The sequence below is a fragment of the Lynx rufus genome, unplaced genomic scaffold (assembly GCF_022079265.1).
Source record: "Lynx rufus isolate CCGP_SWC_20201006 ecotype Redwood Valley unplaced genomic scaffold, mLynRuf1.p SCAF_18, whole genome shotgun sequence".
NCBI classification, from domain to species: Eukaryota; Metazoa; Chordata; class Mammalia; order Carnivora; family Felidae; genus Lynx; species Lynx rufus.
Genome location: NW_025814832.1, coordinates 4,932,962 through 4,948,759, shown reverse-complemented (window position 1 = coordinate 4,948,759; position 15,798 = coordinate 4,932,962). Strand labels below are relative to the sequence as shown.

The window sequence follows — 15,798 nt, the reverse complement described above, 5'->3', positions numbered from 1 at the left end:
CCTTGGGTGAGTCCCTTACCAATGCAGCCCAATCCCGCCCCTGCAAATGGGGGTCACTTAACTACCTGGCTACGTGGTTGCAACGGGCCCAAGTTCAGTAAATCTCCGTGTTGGCAGTGCATCAAATCACAACCCCCCACGTCCTCATCCAGAGCCGATCAGCATCATCCAGAGTGGTGACCAGAAACAGGGAATTCAAATTCTTGAGAAGCAATGTCTGGCACATTAACCACGCCCCCACCCTCACCTCTCAATCTGCGATTATTGTTACTCTCAGGAAGAAATCATCGCCCATGATTTCCTTCCACCAGGAAAAGAGCCGCTCAGAAGAACACAACTTGAAGCTCCAGAAAGGAACCATGGGGGTAAAACCTGCAAACCCCTCAGTGCCCAAGGCGTGGCCTGGCATGCAGTTCAGCTTTTCAAGGGTCACCAAGTGCCATGGAAAGCACCCCAGCCTGGGGATTAGGAGATTTAGGGCTCAGGTTCAGTTTTAACCTGAATTCGGTGTGTGACCTTAGACAAGTCTGGTGAATTGTGAGGGATGGGATGGGGTTCAGAAACTGTGGGCTCCTCAGAGAGGGGGCTGCTCCGGGAAGATGGGGTCCCTGGGTCCTCAGGCTGGGGGTCTTCATCAGGTTCGGCATCCTGGCCAGGCCCAAGCCCTGCCAGCCTTTTACTGGCCTCCCACAGCCGGTGGGCCGCACGATCATCCCGGGCGGCTGGGGGCACCTCCTCTACATGGCAATTGGCAAAATATCTCCCACTGAGAGGTTCAATGCCCTCCTGTAGAGCGCAGTACAGGGGTGTCTGGGCACCCCCTCTTGGCGTCCGCAGCACCAGCCAAGCCAGTGGGCGCAGAAGTGGGCTCAGCCATCCAGGAACGTGGCGCAGGAATAGCTCTGAGTTCACAGGCCCTGTGGACGGGAAGAAAGGCAGGAGTGGGTGAGGACCCAGGAGAAGAGCAGTAAGAATGAGGCTACAAGGGAGTGGGGAATGGAGTCCAGTTCCAGGGAAACCAGGAGAGTATTTGGTGGGCATTCAGGGCCCCCACAGGGTGACCTCACTCATTTCAACAGCAAGCTTCCTCCTCTCCATCTAAACTCCTGTACCTCCTCATGCCCCAGTTTCTTCATGCTGTGTCCCCTGCCTGAGGAGACATCTTTTTTCCTAGCTCAAGTCCCGCTCCTTTGTTTAGCCAGCAAACATATATTAACTAACACCTATGGTAGACCAGCCACTGTTTTGGACATTAGAGATGTGGAGTGTAATAAAAGCTTGATAAATGTTAGTTGTGATTATTACTGTCACTATTATAATTACTAGTGAGCCTTAGGCAAAGACCATCTAAAATGTAGTATGGTAGGGGTTTCCGGGTGGCTTAGTTGGTTGAGTGTCCAACTCTTGATTTTGGCCATGATCCCAGGGTCGTGGCATCAAGCCCTGCATCAGGCTCTGTGCCGAGCGTGGAGCCTACTTAAGATTCTCTCCCTTTCTCCCTCTGCCCCTCTCCCCTGCTCGTACGCTCTCTCTGAAAAAATAAAAAATAAAATAAAATGCAGTATGGTAAAATGCGTAGGACAGATCTTGTTATCCTGTGATCTGTTCTGTAAGGCAGAGATGGGTTTTATTCATCAGTTACGTCACTCAGACTAAAAGCTGAAATGCTTACAGTGGACTTCTAGACCCTGGATGACCCAGCCCATCTCTATACCTCATCTCTTGTCACTCTCCTCCTCTCACTTTGTTCCAGCCACATGGGGCTTCTTGTTCTTTCTCAAGCATACCAGGCACTTCTGCCTCAGGGCCTTTGCACTTGCTATCAGTCTGTTCTTTATACTCTTCTCCCCCGAAAGCCACATGGTTGGTTCATCTCCTTCAGGCCTCTACTCAAATGTCACCTTTTCAGTGATACCTCTTCCTTGCCTGCCGCAGAAAAAGCAGCACCTCCTGTCATTTCATATCCCCATCACTGTGCTTTATCTTTCCCATGGCACTTTATCATCACCTGTCATTGTAAATATTTATTTATTAGCAGTCTCCCCCTCCCCAAACTAGAATGTAAATTCTACAAGGAAAGGGTCTTTGTTTTAAGTTCACTGCTCTATTCCCAGCACCAAGATTAATGCCTGGTACATAGTAGGTACTCAGTAAATGCTTTTTGAACGAATGAATAATTATTAGCTATCATCATCATCATCATCATCATCATCATCATCATCACCATCATCGTATGCTGAGTTCACTCATATGGATGGGTTCTTGGGGTGAGAACCTGGGTTTTATTCATTGCCATACCCTACCCAGGAGTCAGCATCCAAATTAGTGGTGTGAGAGGAAGAACCCAGACAAGGAGAGCCTCCTTCCAAGATCAGCAAGGAACAGGTCTCTCCTTGTACCGTGCTTCCTTCCTGTTCTGAGCTTCTGTGGCTCAATGAGAGGCTGAGGGAGCACAGGATGGGTTGAGGACGGGAGAGGGGGAATCAAAGCAAAGCAGAGCAGTCAGAAAGCCAGGCCTTACCTGGGTGGGCCGCATAGCAGGTGACACCAGTACCCTCAAGCTGAGTGGCGAGCTCCCTGGCAAATAACACGTTGGCCAGCTTACTGTCGGCATATGCCCGCAGCTCCTGCTGCCAGCCCACCACTGGGCGGTCCAGGCGTGTGAAGTCAAGGTGCCCTCGCCGGTGGGCGGCTGAGGATACCACCACCACGCGACTGGGGGCGCACGTCTTCAGCCGCGGCAGCAGTAGATGTGTCAGCAAGAAGGGGCCAATGTGGTTCACTCGCAGCAGCAGGTTAAATGGCTCGTGGGTCCGGCCACAGGAACTGATCCCTGGGGCGGGGGCTAGATATGAGCAACTGCTCCAGAGGGATCCCCGAAGGCCTCAGTGTCCCCATTTGTGAGACAGCGGTAGGGGGCACCCTTTCCATACATCCACTGCCCCTTGGTAAGGCCTGGCTGGAGGGGACGGTTGCCCACCCTCTGCCCCCCTGCAGGACCTGCTGCCCCTCACCGGCATTGTGGATGAGGATGTCCAGCCGTGGCTCAGAGCTCAGGAAGGCAGTAGCAAAGGCCCGCACGGAGGCCAGACTGGCCAAGTCCAAGGCCATGAAGATGACCTCATTGTTCCCACTCTCCTGTGGGGCAGCAAGGGCTGGGCTTGTCACCAGGCACCTCTCTCCTCTTCCCTCTCCCCAGGTACCAAATTGTGAGAGTCCACCCCCTACTTTTACTAAGATCTGCCCCTGTGCCTTAGAATGTAGTGGACGAGTATGCGGACTCTGGATGCAAATTTTGACTTTGCCTTTTATTAGAGTGTGACATTAACCTCTCTGGGGCTCAGGTTTCTACCTGAATAATGGGAATAATGTAATACCTATTTCATGGGAGTTGTGAGGATTCAATGAGTTAATATAATGTAAAACGCTTAGAACAGTGCCTGGCACCCAGTCAGCACTGTGTAGGTAGTTCTTGCTGTTATTATTATCATTCCCTCTTCCCATTATTGCTTATCCTAAAATCTGCAACAGACTTCTCATTGGTCTCCCCTCATCCACTCCTGTCCTCTCCAGTCCAGGCTCCGATAGCCACCGAGGGTTTCATTTCAAAATGCTATTCTGACAGTCCATACCCTACTGAGTCCACACCCTGCTATTCTGACAGATCCAATGCTTCACTGTATCTCCACTGCTCATCCTATAAAATCCGAGTTCCTCAATAGGATCTAGAAGTACCTCCAGAACCTAGCCCTGGCTCAGGGGCTCCAGCCTCTTCATTTTGCCTCTTTTCTTCCATATTTCGTGCTCCATACAGACTCAATAAATCTCTTCTTTCAGTTTTTTCCCCCCTAAATCAAATCAGCTCTCTTGCCTCAGGGCCTTTGCATATGCTGTTCCCTCTGCTGTTCCCTTCCCTACTGTCTTTCATTAGTGTAACTCTTACCGATCCTTAAACATCTTAGGAAGAGCAATTACTTCCTTCAAAAAGCCCACCTCCTAGCTTTCTCGTTTGGTGTCCCTTCCCTGTGTGGCCAGAGCACCAGCAGACCCTCTTTTCTGCACTTAACGACCAGAGTTGAGGAAGCCGCTCTGTTCACCCCCTCCGTGTCCGGGTGTGTTCGTTTGTTGCTCACCCTCTCCCCCTCACCTGGCGGAGGTCGAAGGCCGCCGCCTCACCACGTTCCCGGCTCCGGCAGGCCAGCACCACGCGCGCTCCCCGGCGCGCCAGCTCCAGCGCCGTCATCTTCCCGATGCCGCTGTTGGCGCCTGCGGTGGGCGGGCGGTAGCTGAGCCGTGGCGGACGGGCCGCTGACCCCGCCGCCCGGCCTCCCCGCCACCAGCGCGCCCGGCCTCCGGCACTCACCCGTGACCACAGCCGTGCGGCCGCGCAGGCTGGCTATGCCACCGCAGGGCGGGGCCTTCACGAGGTTGTAATAGACAAGCACGTAGGCGCCCAGCAGCAACCCCGCGCCCAGCAGCAGCGCCTCCATGCCGGCCGTGCCTCCGGGCTCCCGCACAGGCCCCGCACCACCCTGGATCGGAGCCCGTCCGGCGGCTGCCGAACCGCCTCGCACCGGCTCGAGCCTCCCAGAAGGCGGAGGCAGAGGCGGAGGCGGGTGGGAGGCAGGGCAGGGGTGTGTGTGCGTGCGTGGGAGCGTGGGCCGTGCGAGCGCCCCCTAGGCATGCGTCTACGTCCTCTGGGTGTGTGCTTGTGGAACACCTAGGTGCGCGTGTGCTTTGGGGCCCTGGCAGCGCCCTCTAGGTGTGTGCCTGCGTGAGCTCCTTCCCGATGTGTGATCGTGTGCAGGGGCACCCTGGCTATGTACATGAATCCACCCACTCTGAGCGTGTGAATGACTCTGTGAGTGTGTAATGTGCCCACGGGCTCTGGGATTGCCCCCCAGGTTGTGTGTGTGCCTCTGGATCCTCTGTGTGTGAGCTCCTTGTGGGTGTACTTGCAGGCCCAGGAAGTACCCTGTAGGTGTGTACCTTTTACGTGTTTGTGCCCATGTGGGCCAAGAGCCCCTCCAGGTGTGTTCATGCCTCTGTAGTCTCTGCCAGTGTGTGCACTTGAATGAACATCTACGTGTCTGTCCTTTGTGCACATGCCCCTTAGCTGAGGACTTGCTGGAGGGGCTCACAAGGTGTGTGTATGTGTGTGTGGGCCCTCTGGGTGTCATCTGTGCGAAGCAGAGTCCTTCCCTTCTGGAGGGATGTGTGCACATGAATGCTGTTATGTCTGAGAGAGAGTCCAGCCCTGGATGCCTTGCCCTCCCTCCATAAACAAGTCCTGCAATTCCTTATCCTCATTTCCAGATCTCAGCTTCTAGAATGCTTCCTTATTCTTCCTATAGAGGCCAGAGAGATGGCACAGTGGCCAGGGTGGCACCACCCATCCAGGGCTGTTAGGAGTCACTCCTTAATTAGCTGTATCTCCGTGCCTCTGCCGCCCATCCCCTCCATTTCCGACGGGAAGCAAGAAGAGACTGAAATGTAACATGTTACCTGACCTCCAGGAGAAAATTTCTCTGGGATGGTCCTCACAGGTGGTAGAAATAGGTAAAGAAGCTCCCTGATTCAATGGAGGAAGAGACTCTGACAGCACGGTGGGTGGTGACAGCTTAGGGAGGCACAGATGAGGGTATTCCTGGCCAGGACAAGGACTTGCCTGAGAAAACCATTACAACTTAGCACCCACTGTTTCACACGTGTGGTGTGCCCCATGGTACGGTCAGCCTTGGAGACACTGAGCGGAACAATAGGTTTCTGCCCTTGGAGAGTTCAAGAGGCCCATCAGGGCAGGGGGAGCAGAGTGGTGGAGACAAAGCAAGGCAGGTAGGTGGAAGCCAGGGACAGACCTCCGATTCCAGGGGGAAGTTTTCTACTTGGCTGCACTAGGGATTCGGGGTTCAGTTGCAGATGCTGTAGGAAGAGGCTGGGAATGGAATATTAATGGAAAAAATGGATGCATACTCCATCCTCAAGGCAAAGTCGTGACCTGCTAACCGGTACCAATTCCTTGAACCCTTGCGGGACAGACACACAGGCGATCCCCGTGTCCTGCCTTCAGGAAAAACGTCCTGGATAGTTTCTCACGTCAGGTCCGAGAGGAGGAAAAGGATGGGAGCTAGGTTCGATGGGAGGGTTCCCAGGACTTTAGGATTAAGGTAATGCAGTAGTCATCTTCCGATGAGAAGCTGCAATTGTAGGGAAGTTATTATGCTTGGTAGTCACGTGAGTTGCGGCTCGACTGGGTCTAGGGATCGGATCTCTCCTTTTGCTTCATGATGCTCCCCAGAGACGTCTGAGTTGACAACCTGCTCCACACTAGATTCTAAGCTCCAAGAAGCTGGGGCCGTATCTGTCCTGTTGATTGCTCACATCAAGTTCCCTAGCCCAACCCCCAAGTCCTAGCAAAGGCCATGCACAGAGGAGGAAACTCGAGTGATACTCGAACAAGTAATTGCTGCCTGCCCAGCTAAGGCTGACAGGGAAAGGATAAAAACCAGGTGCAGACTCCTCCTAGAGGAGATGATCATATCCTATCAAATACGATAGCAAACAACTGCAATCGGAGGCAGCCGTAACTCCCGAGGCTAAAGCTTTTAGACCAGAATGCAGACGTCTCCCGACAGGTCCTGTTTTAGTATCTTGGTTTTGGAGTCAACAGGAGCAGGGACCTGCACACACTTGGATTCTTGCAGTATGTGGTCATGTCAAATGCTTCTCTCAAGTCGCCCACGAAGACAGGCAACAGCCCCGCCCTACCTGATGCACCCCGACCCCTCCATTTTCCCACATCCACCTGGGGCTCACTTTTCTCCCAGACCTCTGCTCTCCTGACTTCGCTTGGGGTCTGAGTGTCTTGGAATGAGACTAGTTCACTGAGACTGGGAACAGGATCTTGGGGAGGGTCCCCTCTGAGGGTGATGACAGGTAGGACAGACAGGCAGAAAACATAAGTTGAAGTATTTTTGTTTTTTTATATACAGAATACAGGAAAGTTTCTGTAAAGTCTAAAACATTACAATTACTATGTACATTGGTACTACTTGGGGTTGGGGGAAGGGGAGAGGAGGGAGCCAGGGGTGGGAGGAACAGGAGAGAAGTGGCAAGAGAACAAAAAAAGGAGACGAAACAGGTTTACGACAAAAACGTTTTTGCTACAATAGACAATTTGAAGAAAACGCTCTACCACATGTAGTACTGTACAGTTTTTAAAAACATTGAAAAAATGTCATCACTAGATGTATTTACACAAAATCCAAATACACTTTTCCTTATTTGAAATAAAATAGATGGACAGCCAGAAAAAGAATTCATTTCTCATTTGTCCATAATACACAGTAGCTACCTGTAGTGCAACCGCTGCAGAAAGGGAAAATAACTCGGAGGGTGGGAACCACGGAAGTCGGGTGGGTAGCGATCTTTATATTAAATAAAACAATGATATTGTATAGATTTTGCTGTATGAAAACTGTATTTTTTTCTTTTAATATAAAACTATTGTCACTGCCACAAAATAGAACAAGTTTCTGATTATTTTACAACGGCGGGCGAGGGGGAGGGAGCAGGAGGCGGGTGGGGAACGGTTTGGTGTCGGAGGAAGTGTCCAGACCATCGGCCTTCCCCTCCCTGCCCACGCTGTTCCTCAGCTCGGGTCTGCCGCTTTCCCATGAAATGTCGAGTACAAATATATGTGCAAATGCCCCCTAGAACTTGAGAAAAGAAAAAGGATCTTTAAAAAACAGTCAAAAGGTTTTCTTCATTTCATGCAAAGATTGTAGTTGGAGGGTTTCCGGTGGAGTATAGAAAAAACCCGGGCTTGGTTTGTGTACATTTTTGCATTGCAGGAGTCTCGGGTCGGGCGGATGGGCGGGTGACGGGGTAGCCGCCAGTCCTAGGGAACGGAGTTGGAACGCAGCACAGGGCCCTGGTGGGGCTTGAGAGACAGCTTCTCGGCCAAGACCCCATCCTGCAGCAGGCCAGCATCGCCTTTGGGCTGTTTGGTCGCAAACTCAGTGATGCTGAACACAAACTGCAGGCACCCCAGCTTGATGTAGCTGCCGTGGTGCAGTAAGGCCGTGCCCTCCCAGCCGGCCCCACTGCCCCCAATCAAGCTCGAGCTGCTGGCTTTGCAGTTGCAGGGTCTCCGCTGTGGCCCCTGGGCCTGGGAGCTCATCATGGCTGCCTCCTCACTTGGCTCTTCATCCTGTTTCTGGTGCCGGCGGCGCCCTGGGAACAAGGAGGGTGGTCACGGGACAGGAACAGTGAGCAGCCAACCCACCCAAGGCGGTTTGCCAGCGCCGGGCCCCTGCACCTCCCCATTCTAACTGCTATGTGACTAGGGCTGAGGGACACCCGGAAAGGGCCAGGGGAGTCTGAAGTCCCCAGGCAGGTGTGTGCCCAGCACTCGCTTCTCTGTGGTCTCCCTGGGCCCGCGAGCAAGGAGAGCCTGGCCGACGCGACCCGGAAGGCAAGAGAGCAGGCCGTCGGCAAAAAGCCAGAGCCACCCTGAGGGGGCCTTAAGAGAACACGTCCGAAAAAATGGCCGGCTTCGTGGCCACAGGCTCCGACTTACTGATGACACTCTGCACTTTGGCAACAATACTGCTTGGGGGGGTTGGCGGGGTCTTCTCAGAGAAGTCACATGAATACAGCACATTGTCCACCGTTGTCCCGTGCTCACTGTAGTTTAACAGCTCATAATGTTTGGTATTCTGAGGAGGAGGAGGGAAGATAAGATGTGTGGTCTGCTGCGTGGGGCCTGGGGCTAAGGGGAGAGAGGACACATGGAGAAGGCTGTGCTGCTCTACCTGGGGAGCTCTCTTTGTTCCCCAGTCAAGCCCCCCTGCCCTGTCTCTTTAGAATGGGGCTCAAGACTCACCTCCTCAGGGAAGCCTACCTTCCTAGTGGCCCTCACCCCCCGCTCTCCCACCACTGCTCTACTCTGCCTCCTGGGTCCTGGCTCCTGTAGAAATGCTATTCGCTGGCACAGAGGGCCTGGCTTCCTTCTATGCAGGTCCCCTCCCCTGCTTCCGGGTGGGCTTCCCCCACCCCGCTGAGCCCGTGACCAACCTCAGGAGAAATGGTAGCACCGCTCCTAGGGAGCGTTAGTCACGGCAGGATGCCCTTTCACACCAAGACCCTTCTACTCCAGGAATGACAGCGAGCGAAGAAAAGAAGACCTCCCACCTCCCTTCCCCTCACCCAGGGCACTGAACAAAAACCCTGGTGCCTGGGAGAGGCCTCAGGCTGTGAGAGCTCTCCCACCCCTTCCCCACCCCTCACCTCATCATAGAATATGCAGGCGTGTTTCCCAGACACGTAGTTACAGTGACCATAGTTTGTAAGGCACACGTCCATGTCAGCTCCTGTAAGGGGGCAGGAGTAGAGGCAAAGGCAGGCAGAGAACAGAAGGTAAGGTGTATGTATGGGAAGGTGGGGGGCAGGGAGTTAGCTTCTGGGTGGGCACCGGGAAGACCTTAGGGGGAGACCAGCTCAGGGCCCCTTCCTTGTATATTTGAACAAAAATCAGCGTCTTTTCCACTCCCCTTTTGAAGAACAGGTGTCCCTGCCAGCTGATCTCCTTCAGAACACATGGCCGCTGCCCAGAAGGGAACAGTGAGCTCCTGAAGAGGGTGGGTTATTTCCATGAGGGCACAACATGGGGTGCGGGGCTCATAAATCCGATCTTTGGAAAGAAAGGAAATTTCTAGGCCAAAGACTAATCTGACTGTCCCTCTGTACAAGATGCAGGACTAACTGAAGGTTATGGGTGTGTGAGCACCATCACTTTTTCAAAGACCTCCAGGGACAAAGTATGTGCCCTCTCCTCCGGTTTTATCTGCTTGTTTAAAATGCCTCACTGAGCAGCAGTCACGGCTGACTTTCCCCTCTCCTGATATCACGCTGGGCCCAAAGCAAAAGGGCTTGAGGCAGGGAAGACAAGCAACCGATAGTCTCCTTTCTTAGTCCCTCTTGCCCAGATATCTGCTGGGTTAAACCAGTCGGCCCGAGGGAGGGTTTCCCTCACCCCTTTCTGGCCTCCGCGGGAAGGGGTGGTAGTTTCTAGGGCTGAACAGATGCGGTGCTCCCCCTGCCCCCAGCTGGCTCACCTGTCCCGATGTAGAGGGTTCGATAGCACATGTTCACAGCTCCTCCCAAACCCAAGAGAGGGTAGAACACAGCTCGGGCCTGTACTTCCTTTCTTTGCACTACAAGACAAACACAGGGACAGGATCATTCAGAAACTCAGAACCTGGACCTTTGGCTCATGGTCTAGAGAAAATAATCCCACTAGATGAGTCATCTTTCAAAACTCACCTTGGACACTGGGCTGCTTCAGGGTGGCATTCTCTCCCCCCACCCACAGCATTTCCAACACGGGGTAAGAGAGACCATCTTTGAAAGTGGTCACAGAATTCAAAGATGAAAGTACTTTAAGTTCCTGGGCTGACTAGTTTATCAGGGATATACCAGATGTACTATAGGGAGGCCAAGCAAAACAACAGTAGGCACAGACCAGTGTTTCTCGAACTTTAATGTGCATATGAATCAACTAGAGATCCTGTCAAAATGCAAATTCTGATTCCGTGGGTCAGAAGCGGGACCTGAACTCTGCGTTTCCAACAAACTCTCAGGTGATGCTGATGCTGCTGGTCTGGGGACCACACAATTTCAACCAGTAAGGCTCAGTAAGGGTTAATGCTCAAAGGAATATCCAAAGCAGTTAATGTCTTGGGAAAAATTTTCAGGAGACTAGCCCAAATGTTACTTTATTTATTATTATTATTACCATCATCATCATCATTTTTTTTAAATTTTTTTTTTTCAACGTTTATTTATTTTTGGGACAGAGAGAGACAGAGCATGAACGGGGGAGGGGCAGAGAGAGAGGGAGACACAGAATCGGAAGCAGGCTCCAGGCTCTGAGCCATCAGCCCAGAGCCCGATGCGAGGCTCGAACTCACGGACCGCGAGATCGTGACCTGGCTGAAGTCGGACGCTTAACCGACTGCGCCACCCAGGCGCCCCTATCATCATCATTTTTAACGTAAGCTCCACACCCAACATGGGGCTCGAACTCCTGACCCTGAGATCAAGAGTTGTATGCTCTACTGACTGAGCCAGCCAGGTACCCCTAGATCAACTGCTATTCTGCTTCTCACCTTGAACTTGAAAAATTCCCTTTTGGGAAACCTTTGTAACCCAAATATTTGGAAGTAGTTCAGCAGAAAGTGCACCACATATACCCAAAGGCATTCGTAGCTGCTTTGTGTGTCTCAAAGCGGATGAGCACGAAAGTTACAACAGACTTCCCCGAGTCTGACGTGAAAGCTGTGGTTGTGATTTTGTTCCAGCTTTCTGGGAAAAGAAACCACGGCGCTTTATTAAGGCCATTAAAGACACACATGGAACACTGAGATAGTCAAAGCCAAGACTCCTCAGGAGGGGAGACGGCCGCTCACATGCACAGGGGAGATCTGACGGTGGGCTGCGGCGGCAGGGGTGTGCGTGCGCACCTTCTGTGTGGTGCCCTCCAGAAGCCAGCGGATGTGCCCCGACACTGCCCGGTGAAGCTTGGACCCGGGAGGGGAAAAGCTGATGTATTCTCTGCAAGGCCAGAAACTTGATCAGCTTCTCGTCCAGCATATTTATCTCGATTTCTATTAACCAAAGAGAGAGATTAAAAAAAGCAGCTGAGGAGGAATTGGAATGTGGAAGTAGGTGAGGGTCACAGAGCAAATAGTTAAGCATTCCTAAAATCTAGCCAAGTGATTTTTCTCGAACAGGTGAGAGTACAAAGTGGCCTAAGGATCCAGAGCTCAGCATCTCACTGGCCGTTTGCAGTGAGATGGACCCCAATGCAGCCTGTGCAGATGCCTCTTGCAGTGGGCAGCCTGATTTTGGGTTAAGTGGTCCTAGAAAGGTAGAACAAAATAGACCACCTGCCTGCCTGTGGAGGAGGCCTGGATGTCGGACATAGAGGCTTAGATCTGCTACCCACCCTCTTCAGAGGTCAAGCTCTGCCTCCATTCTCTTTGACTTTGGGAACAAGGCCCTCCTGGTTTTATTCTGCCTCTTCTCACAGGTTCAACTTGGTCCCACTCTCCTTTCACCTTGGAGTCTGTGTATAACCATGTGTAGAAGGCAGAGGTGGGAGGGAGCCTTCTTTCTTAACCCACATCCCCAGCCCTCGGAGGTCAGGCATCCCTTCTGTTCCTTTTCTGAAATGAGCTCGAATGCCGCGCAGGGACAGCACCTTCACGCGGCAGCAGCTGGTGGGAGAGCAGCAGCTCACGCACTCACCTCCATTGACATCCATAAATGCTCGCAATGAGTTGGTGAGGTCCACCATGGCAGTAGAGTTGGCTGGGAAAGAGGGTACGGTTAAAGCGCTTCCTATGGATAACGTGCCGGGGCTGACCTTGCCATCTGGGGACGGAGCAGGAAGACTGTTACTTACGTCGCCTGAGGGAAACCCACCGGTCCAATCCCCCACTGCCGAGACAGGTCTGGATTTCGGACCCAAGGTGATGTTCCCTTCTTGATTCTCACCCCATAGGCTCTGGAACTCCTAGAGCTAAAAATGTGTGGTGAGCAAGGGCAGATGGAACGACAACGCACCCGGGCACGCAGGAGTCTCCAGAGCACGGAGAACCAGTGAAATCTACTGCTCTGGGAAATGTGGTAGGGTGGCTCTGTTCTCTGGGCCGTGACTACCTCCCTGCTGCCTCCAGTCATCCAACTAAGTGGTGCCTGCCCCTGCGTTTCCTGCCTCCTGAAGTTCGACTCACAGGGTGCAAGATCTATCCAGGCTGGTATTTAGAGGTAAACAGAGACAGGAAAAGAGCCTGAGGGTAGGGGCCATCCTGGGACCAGGGGCCCCCATGCAGAGAAGTCACAGTCACCTGGTTACCGAGACTCCCAGCTGACTAGGAGGCCAGCTTCAGTTCAGACGGGAGAGACCACAGGGGGTTCCAGCAGCATCTGAAACCTGGTTCAGATGCTGGGGTCAGCAATCTCGAGGTCCAGAGTGCTGACTGGGGACAGCTGAGAGAGCAGGTCCACACTAGGCCAAGTATGGGTGTAGGGGACCGCCTTTCTGCAAGTGGCCCAAGGGTGAGCTTCTGGGCCGGATCAATCTCTTTGGGCATGCCACTCTGCAGCTATCCTGAAAGGTGGTGTTGCTTTCTAACTCTGCCTTCCCTGGCATGGAAGCTCCTTCAAACCAGGGGGCTCTGAGAATCTGGATCAGGTGTGACCTGGTCTCTGGTGTGGATCATGAAACACGGAGGCCATCACCTAGAACCTCAGGCTGGCCACAGGGGTTCCAGAGATCATGCTGCCTTCCTCTAAGGTGATGGAACAAAACAAGCAGAAGACTAGGCCTGAAATGGGAAGGTGGAGTCAGGAGACCCAGCCGTGGTTCCGATCCTGCCACTGACTCGGTAGGTGACCTAGAGGAAATCACTTAAACTTTCAGAGCCTAAGCAACCCCACCAATAAAACGGGGGACAAGTTAACACATGCTTTCTCCTCTATCACATAAATGGGGAGAGGACAAATAAGACCGAGATCAAAGTCTTCTGAAATATGCCCAGGAACGTAAGTGTTTTCTGAAGTTTAACTGCCAGAAAGAGCATGAAACTACTCCAAATCACCCCCAGGTTGAGCACCACTCACCTGATGATGGCGCTGGTGAGCAGAATCGTTGGTTGGCTCCTGTGGCCAAGATACCATCTCCTGCTGCTTGCGGGGGAGTGAGCACCCGGGTGGCATTTGGGGGTGAGCCCAGTGGCCTTGAATCTGTCAACGGAGGTCCTATCTGTGATTGGACAGTCTTTCTTTGCAAAGTGCTGGTGTTCTCGATGCTGGCACAAGAGCTGGGAATGGAAGGGGGCAGGCTTGGGACAGGAACCAAACTCCTCTGGGGGCAAGAGCTGGGGCCAGTGGCATTCTCTGTCTTCACAATGATGCCGACGGTGTGGTTCTGAAGCCCCCCAGCCGCTGGTGGCGTGAGGGGCCGGGGCCAGCCTTGCCGGTGGGAGAGGCCTGGTAAGGGGGTGTTGGCGCCTGGAAGTCGCCGGGGGTCCGTGGAATCGGTGGGGTTGCTGTAGAGGTGTGGGCCATTGGCTTTCACCTCTGTGCTCACTGGCCCGTTGGCAGTCCCGCAGGGGGCTTTCTTGGATTTTTCCGCACAGGAACTGCAGCTGATGTCCTCTAGGGCTGGGGGCTGGTGGGGTGGAGAGCAGCTCAGGGAGTTCTGGGAGCTAATCCCTGAGGGGCAGGATAAGGGGCAGTGGGAAGGTGTAGGTGCCTTGTCAGCTGTTTGCAGGGAGGTGGTGATTGAGCTGTCAGTCACAATAACAGGCTTAATATCAGCCTTCTCTGTCTGTTCAGAGTCCCAATGCGAAGGCATCTGCTTAGCAGATAAATGTTTCAATATGCTGCACTGGAGCGCAACAACACTACAGAGCCACTGCAATGGAAGGAGAGGAGAGGAGAGGAGGGTGAGAGGCCTGGGAGGCGCTGGTCCTTCCTGCCCCAGAGGCCAGGGCTACAGCACAGCTGATAAACACTGTTTCCAAGGTCCCACTGCAAATGCCCAGAAAAGGTGTGCTTGACTTCTGATAAGATTCCATTTCCATTCCCAAGCAAGACTTGTTGGTATACTCAGCAGCCAACACCCTGGTCGGCAGAGCTCATCTTGTGAACCAATATCCAGCAAGTACCCTAAGCAACTGCTGTGTGTCCAGCCCTATCAGCTAACCTGTCTATGGGTCTACTGGTCTCTTTCTGCAAGACAGACTTGCTCATCTCACAGCACACTGGGGGACGGATGGAGAAAAACAGACTGCTTGACTGTACTTCTTTTACTTGCCTCAGAATATCAGCCAGAGGTTCTCTCTGGAATATTCAACCATTGGGGGCTGGAGAGTGGGGGTCGGTGGGATTGCAGAAGATGGGGATGGGAATGGCACTGAGGCTACTTCCAGTAACAGCTGTGGTGAGAAGGAAGGAAGATTGGCTCTGGAATCCCAGCCCTGCCTTCACTCACCTCTTGCTGCTCTGCCTGGGTGGCTAAGTGCTCAGAGTTCAAAAGGTGCGTCTGTGATTCCTCGGGAATCCCGTTGCAGATCAGCTCCCCATCCCGAATGGCCGCGGGTGCAATGAGAGGGGGTGGAAACTGGTACTGAGATTTTATAGCATCGGGAACCTGTTTAGTATAGAAGGAGGAGGAGACGGAGATAGTGCCGACATGTCCAGTTGATTCTGCCTCTTCTGTCTGCGGTGCTGATGCCCGCGGGACCATCGTGCACTCTGGGGTCCACTAAGACAAGGAGGCTCAGTGGGCTGCAACCGCTCTGTGCCTGAGACACACACGCATTAGCTAGAGAAGGCACAGAGCTGGAAACGACAGGCGTGCGCCCCGTCCCCCACCTTCTTCATTCAGGTCTACAGCCCGCAGAAGCCAGAAACCATTGCTGTGGCCTAAAGAAGTGTAGGGCTGACACTGGACACAGCTTCAGAGTGGTACTCTCTAGGCTCTTACTGCTCAGCATCAAGTTTGGGAGAGTAAGCCGTGTCTGAGAGGTAAAACGTCAAAGGAGGTCACATTTACAGTGGAAATGCTCAGCATGAAGTCTGGCCTGTGATAAGCACTCAGTCAATGTCAGTTTTCTTCGTCCACTCATTCATGACTCATGAAACAACTGAAGACCTCTTTGTTGTACAAAGACAGAAGACACGTTCTGAATCACGACATGTAAGGATGAAAGAGCCACACAACAA

At 53.0% G+C, this 15,798-nt stretch overlaps 2 protein-coding genes across 6 annotated transcripts in view; both read right to left on the bottom strand.

Moving 5' to 3' along the window:
- Positions 1–177: 177 nt before the first annotated feature.
- On the bottom strand, positions 178–4,606 carry DHRS13 (dehydrogenase/reductase 13). Its single transcript, XM_047080718.1, has 5 exons — positions 4,364–4,606; positions 4,148–4,266; positions 3,015–3,138; positions 2,522–2,833; positions 178–917 (listed from the first exon to the last, which is right to left on the bottom strand). Exons 1-5 carry the CDS (start codon positions 4,488–4,490, stop codon positions 475–477), a joined length of 1,125 nt encoding a protein of 374 aa, XP_046936674.1. The 5' UTR covers positions 4,491–4,606; the 3' UTR covers positions 178–474.
- A 2,536-nt stretch (positions 4,607–7,142) lies between these two features.
- The window catches only part of PHF12 (PHD finger protein 12), a 41,700-nt gene continuing 33,044 nt past the window's right edge, over positions 7,143–15,798 (bottom strand). Inside the window, exons 8-15 of one of the 5 annotated variants that reach the window (XM_047080710.1) lie at positions 15,065–15,223; positions 13,690–14,485; positions 12,313–12,438; positions 11,472–11,669; positions 10,119–10,217; positions 9,292–9,374; positions 8,582–8,720; positions 7,143–8,235 (exon numbers count right to left, since the gene is read on the bottom strand). In XM_047080710.1, coding sequence (XP_046936666.1) covers positions 7,901–8,235; positions 8,582–8,720; positions 9,292–9,374; positions 10,119–10,217; positions 11,472–11,669; positions 12,313–12,438; positions 13,690–14,485; positions 15,065–15,223 — 1,935 coding nt within the window. In that variant the 3' untranslated portion in view covers positions 7,143–7,900. Of the gene's footprint in view, positions 8,236–8,581; positions 8,774–9,291; positions 9,375–10,118; positions 10,218–11,471; positions 11,670–12,312; positions 12,439–12,561; positions 12,587–13,689; positions 14,486–15,064; positions 15,224–15,798 lie in introns of those variants that run through there. The other 4 variants (XM_047080711.1, XR_006962277.1, XR_006962278.1 and 1 more) reach the window with 4 other exon arrangements.

Bases quoted from the DNA above. Each gene is read 5' to 3' on its own strand.
- DHRS13 (XM_047080718.1), bottom strand. From the start codon at position 4,490: ATGGAGGCGCTGCTGCTGGGCGCGGGGTTGCTGCTGGGCGCCTACGTG. The intron at 4,267-4,363 runs GTGAGTGCCGGA...CGCCCACCGCAG, and splicing joins CCGCACGGCTGTGGTCACGG to GCGCCAACAGCGGCATCGGG. The intron at 2,834-3,014 runs GTGAGGGGCAGC...CCCCCGCCCCAG, and splicing joins CATCCTCATCCACAATGCCG to GGATCAGTTCCTGTGGCCGG.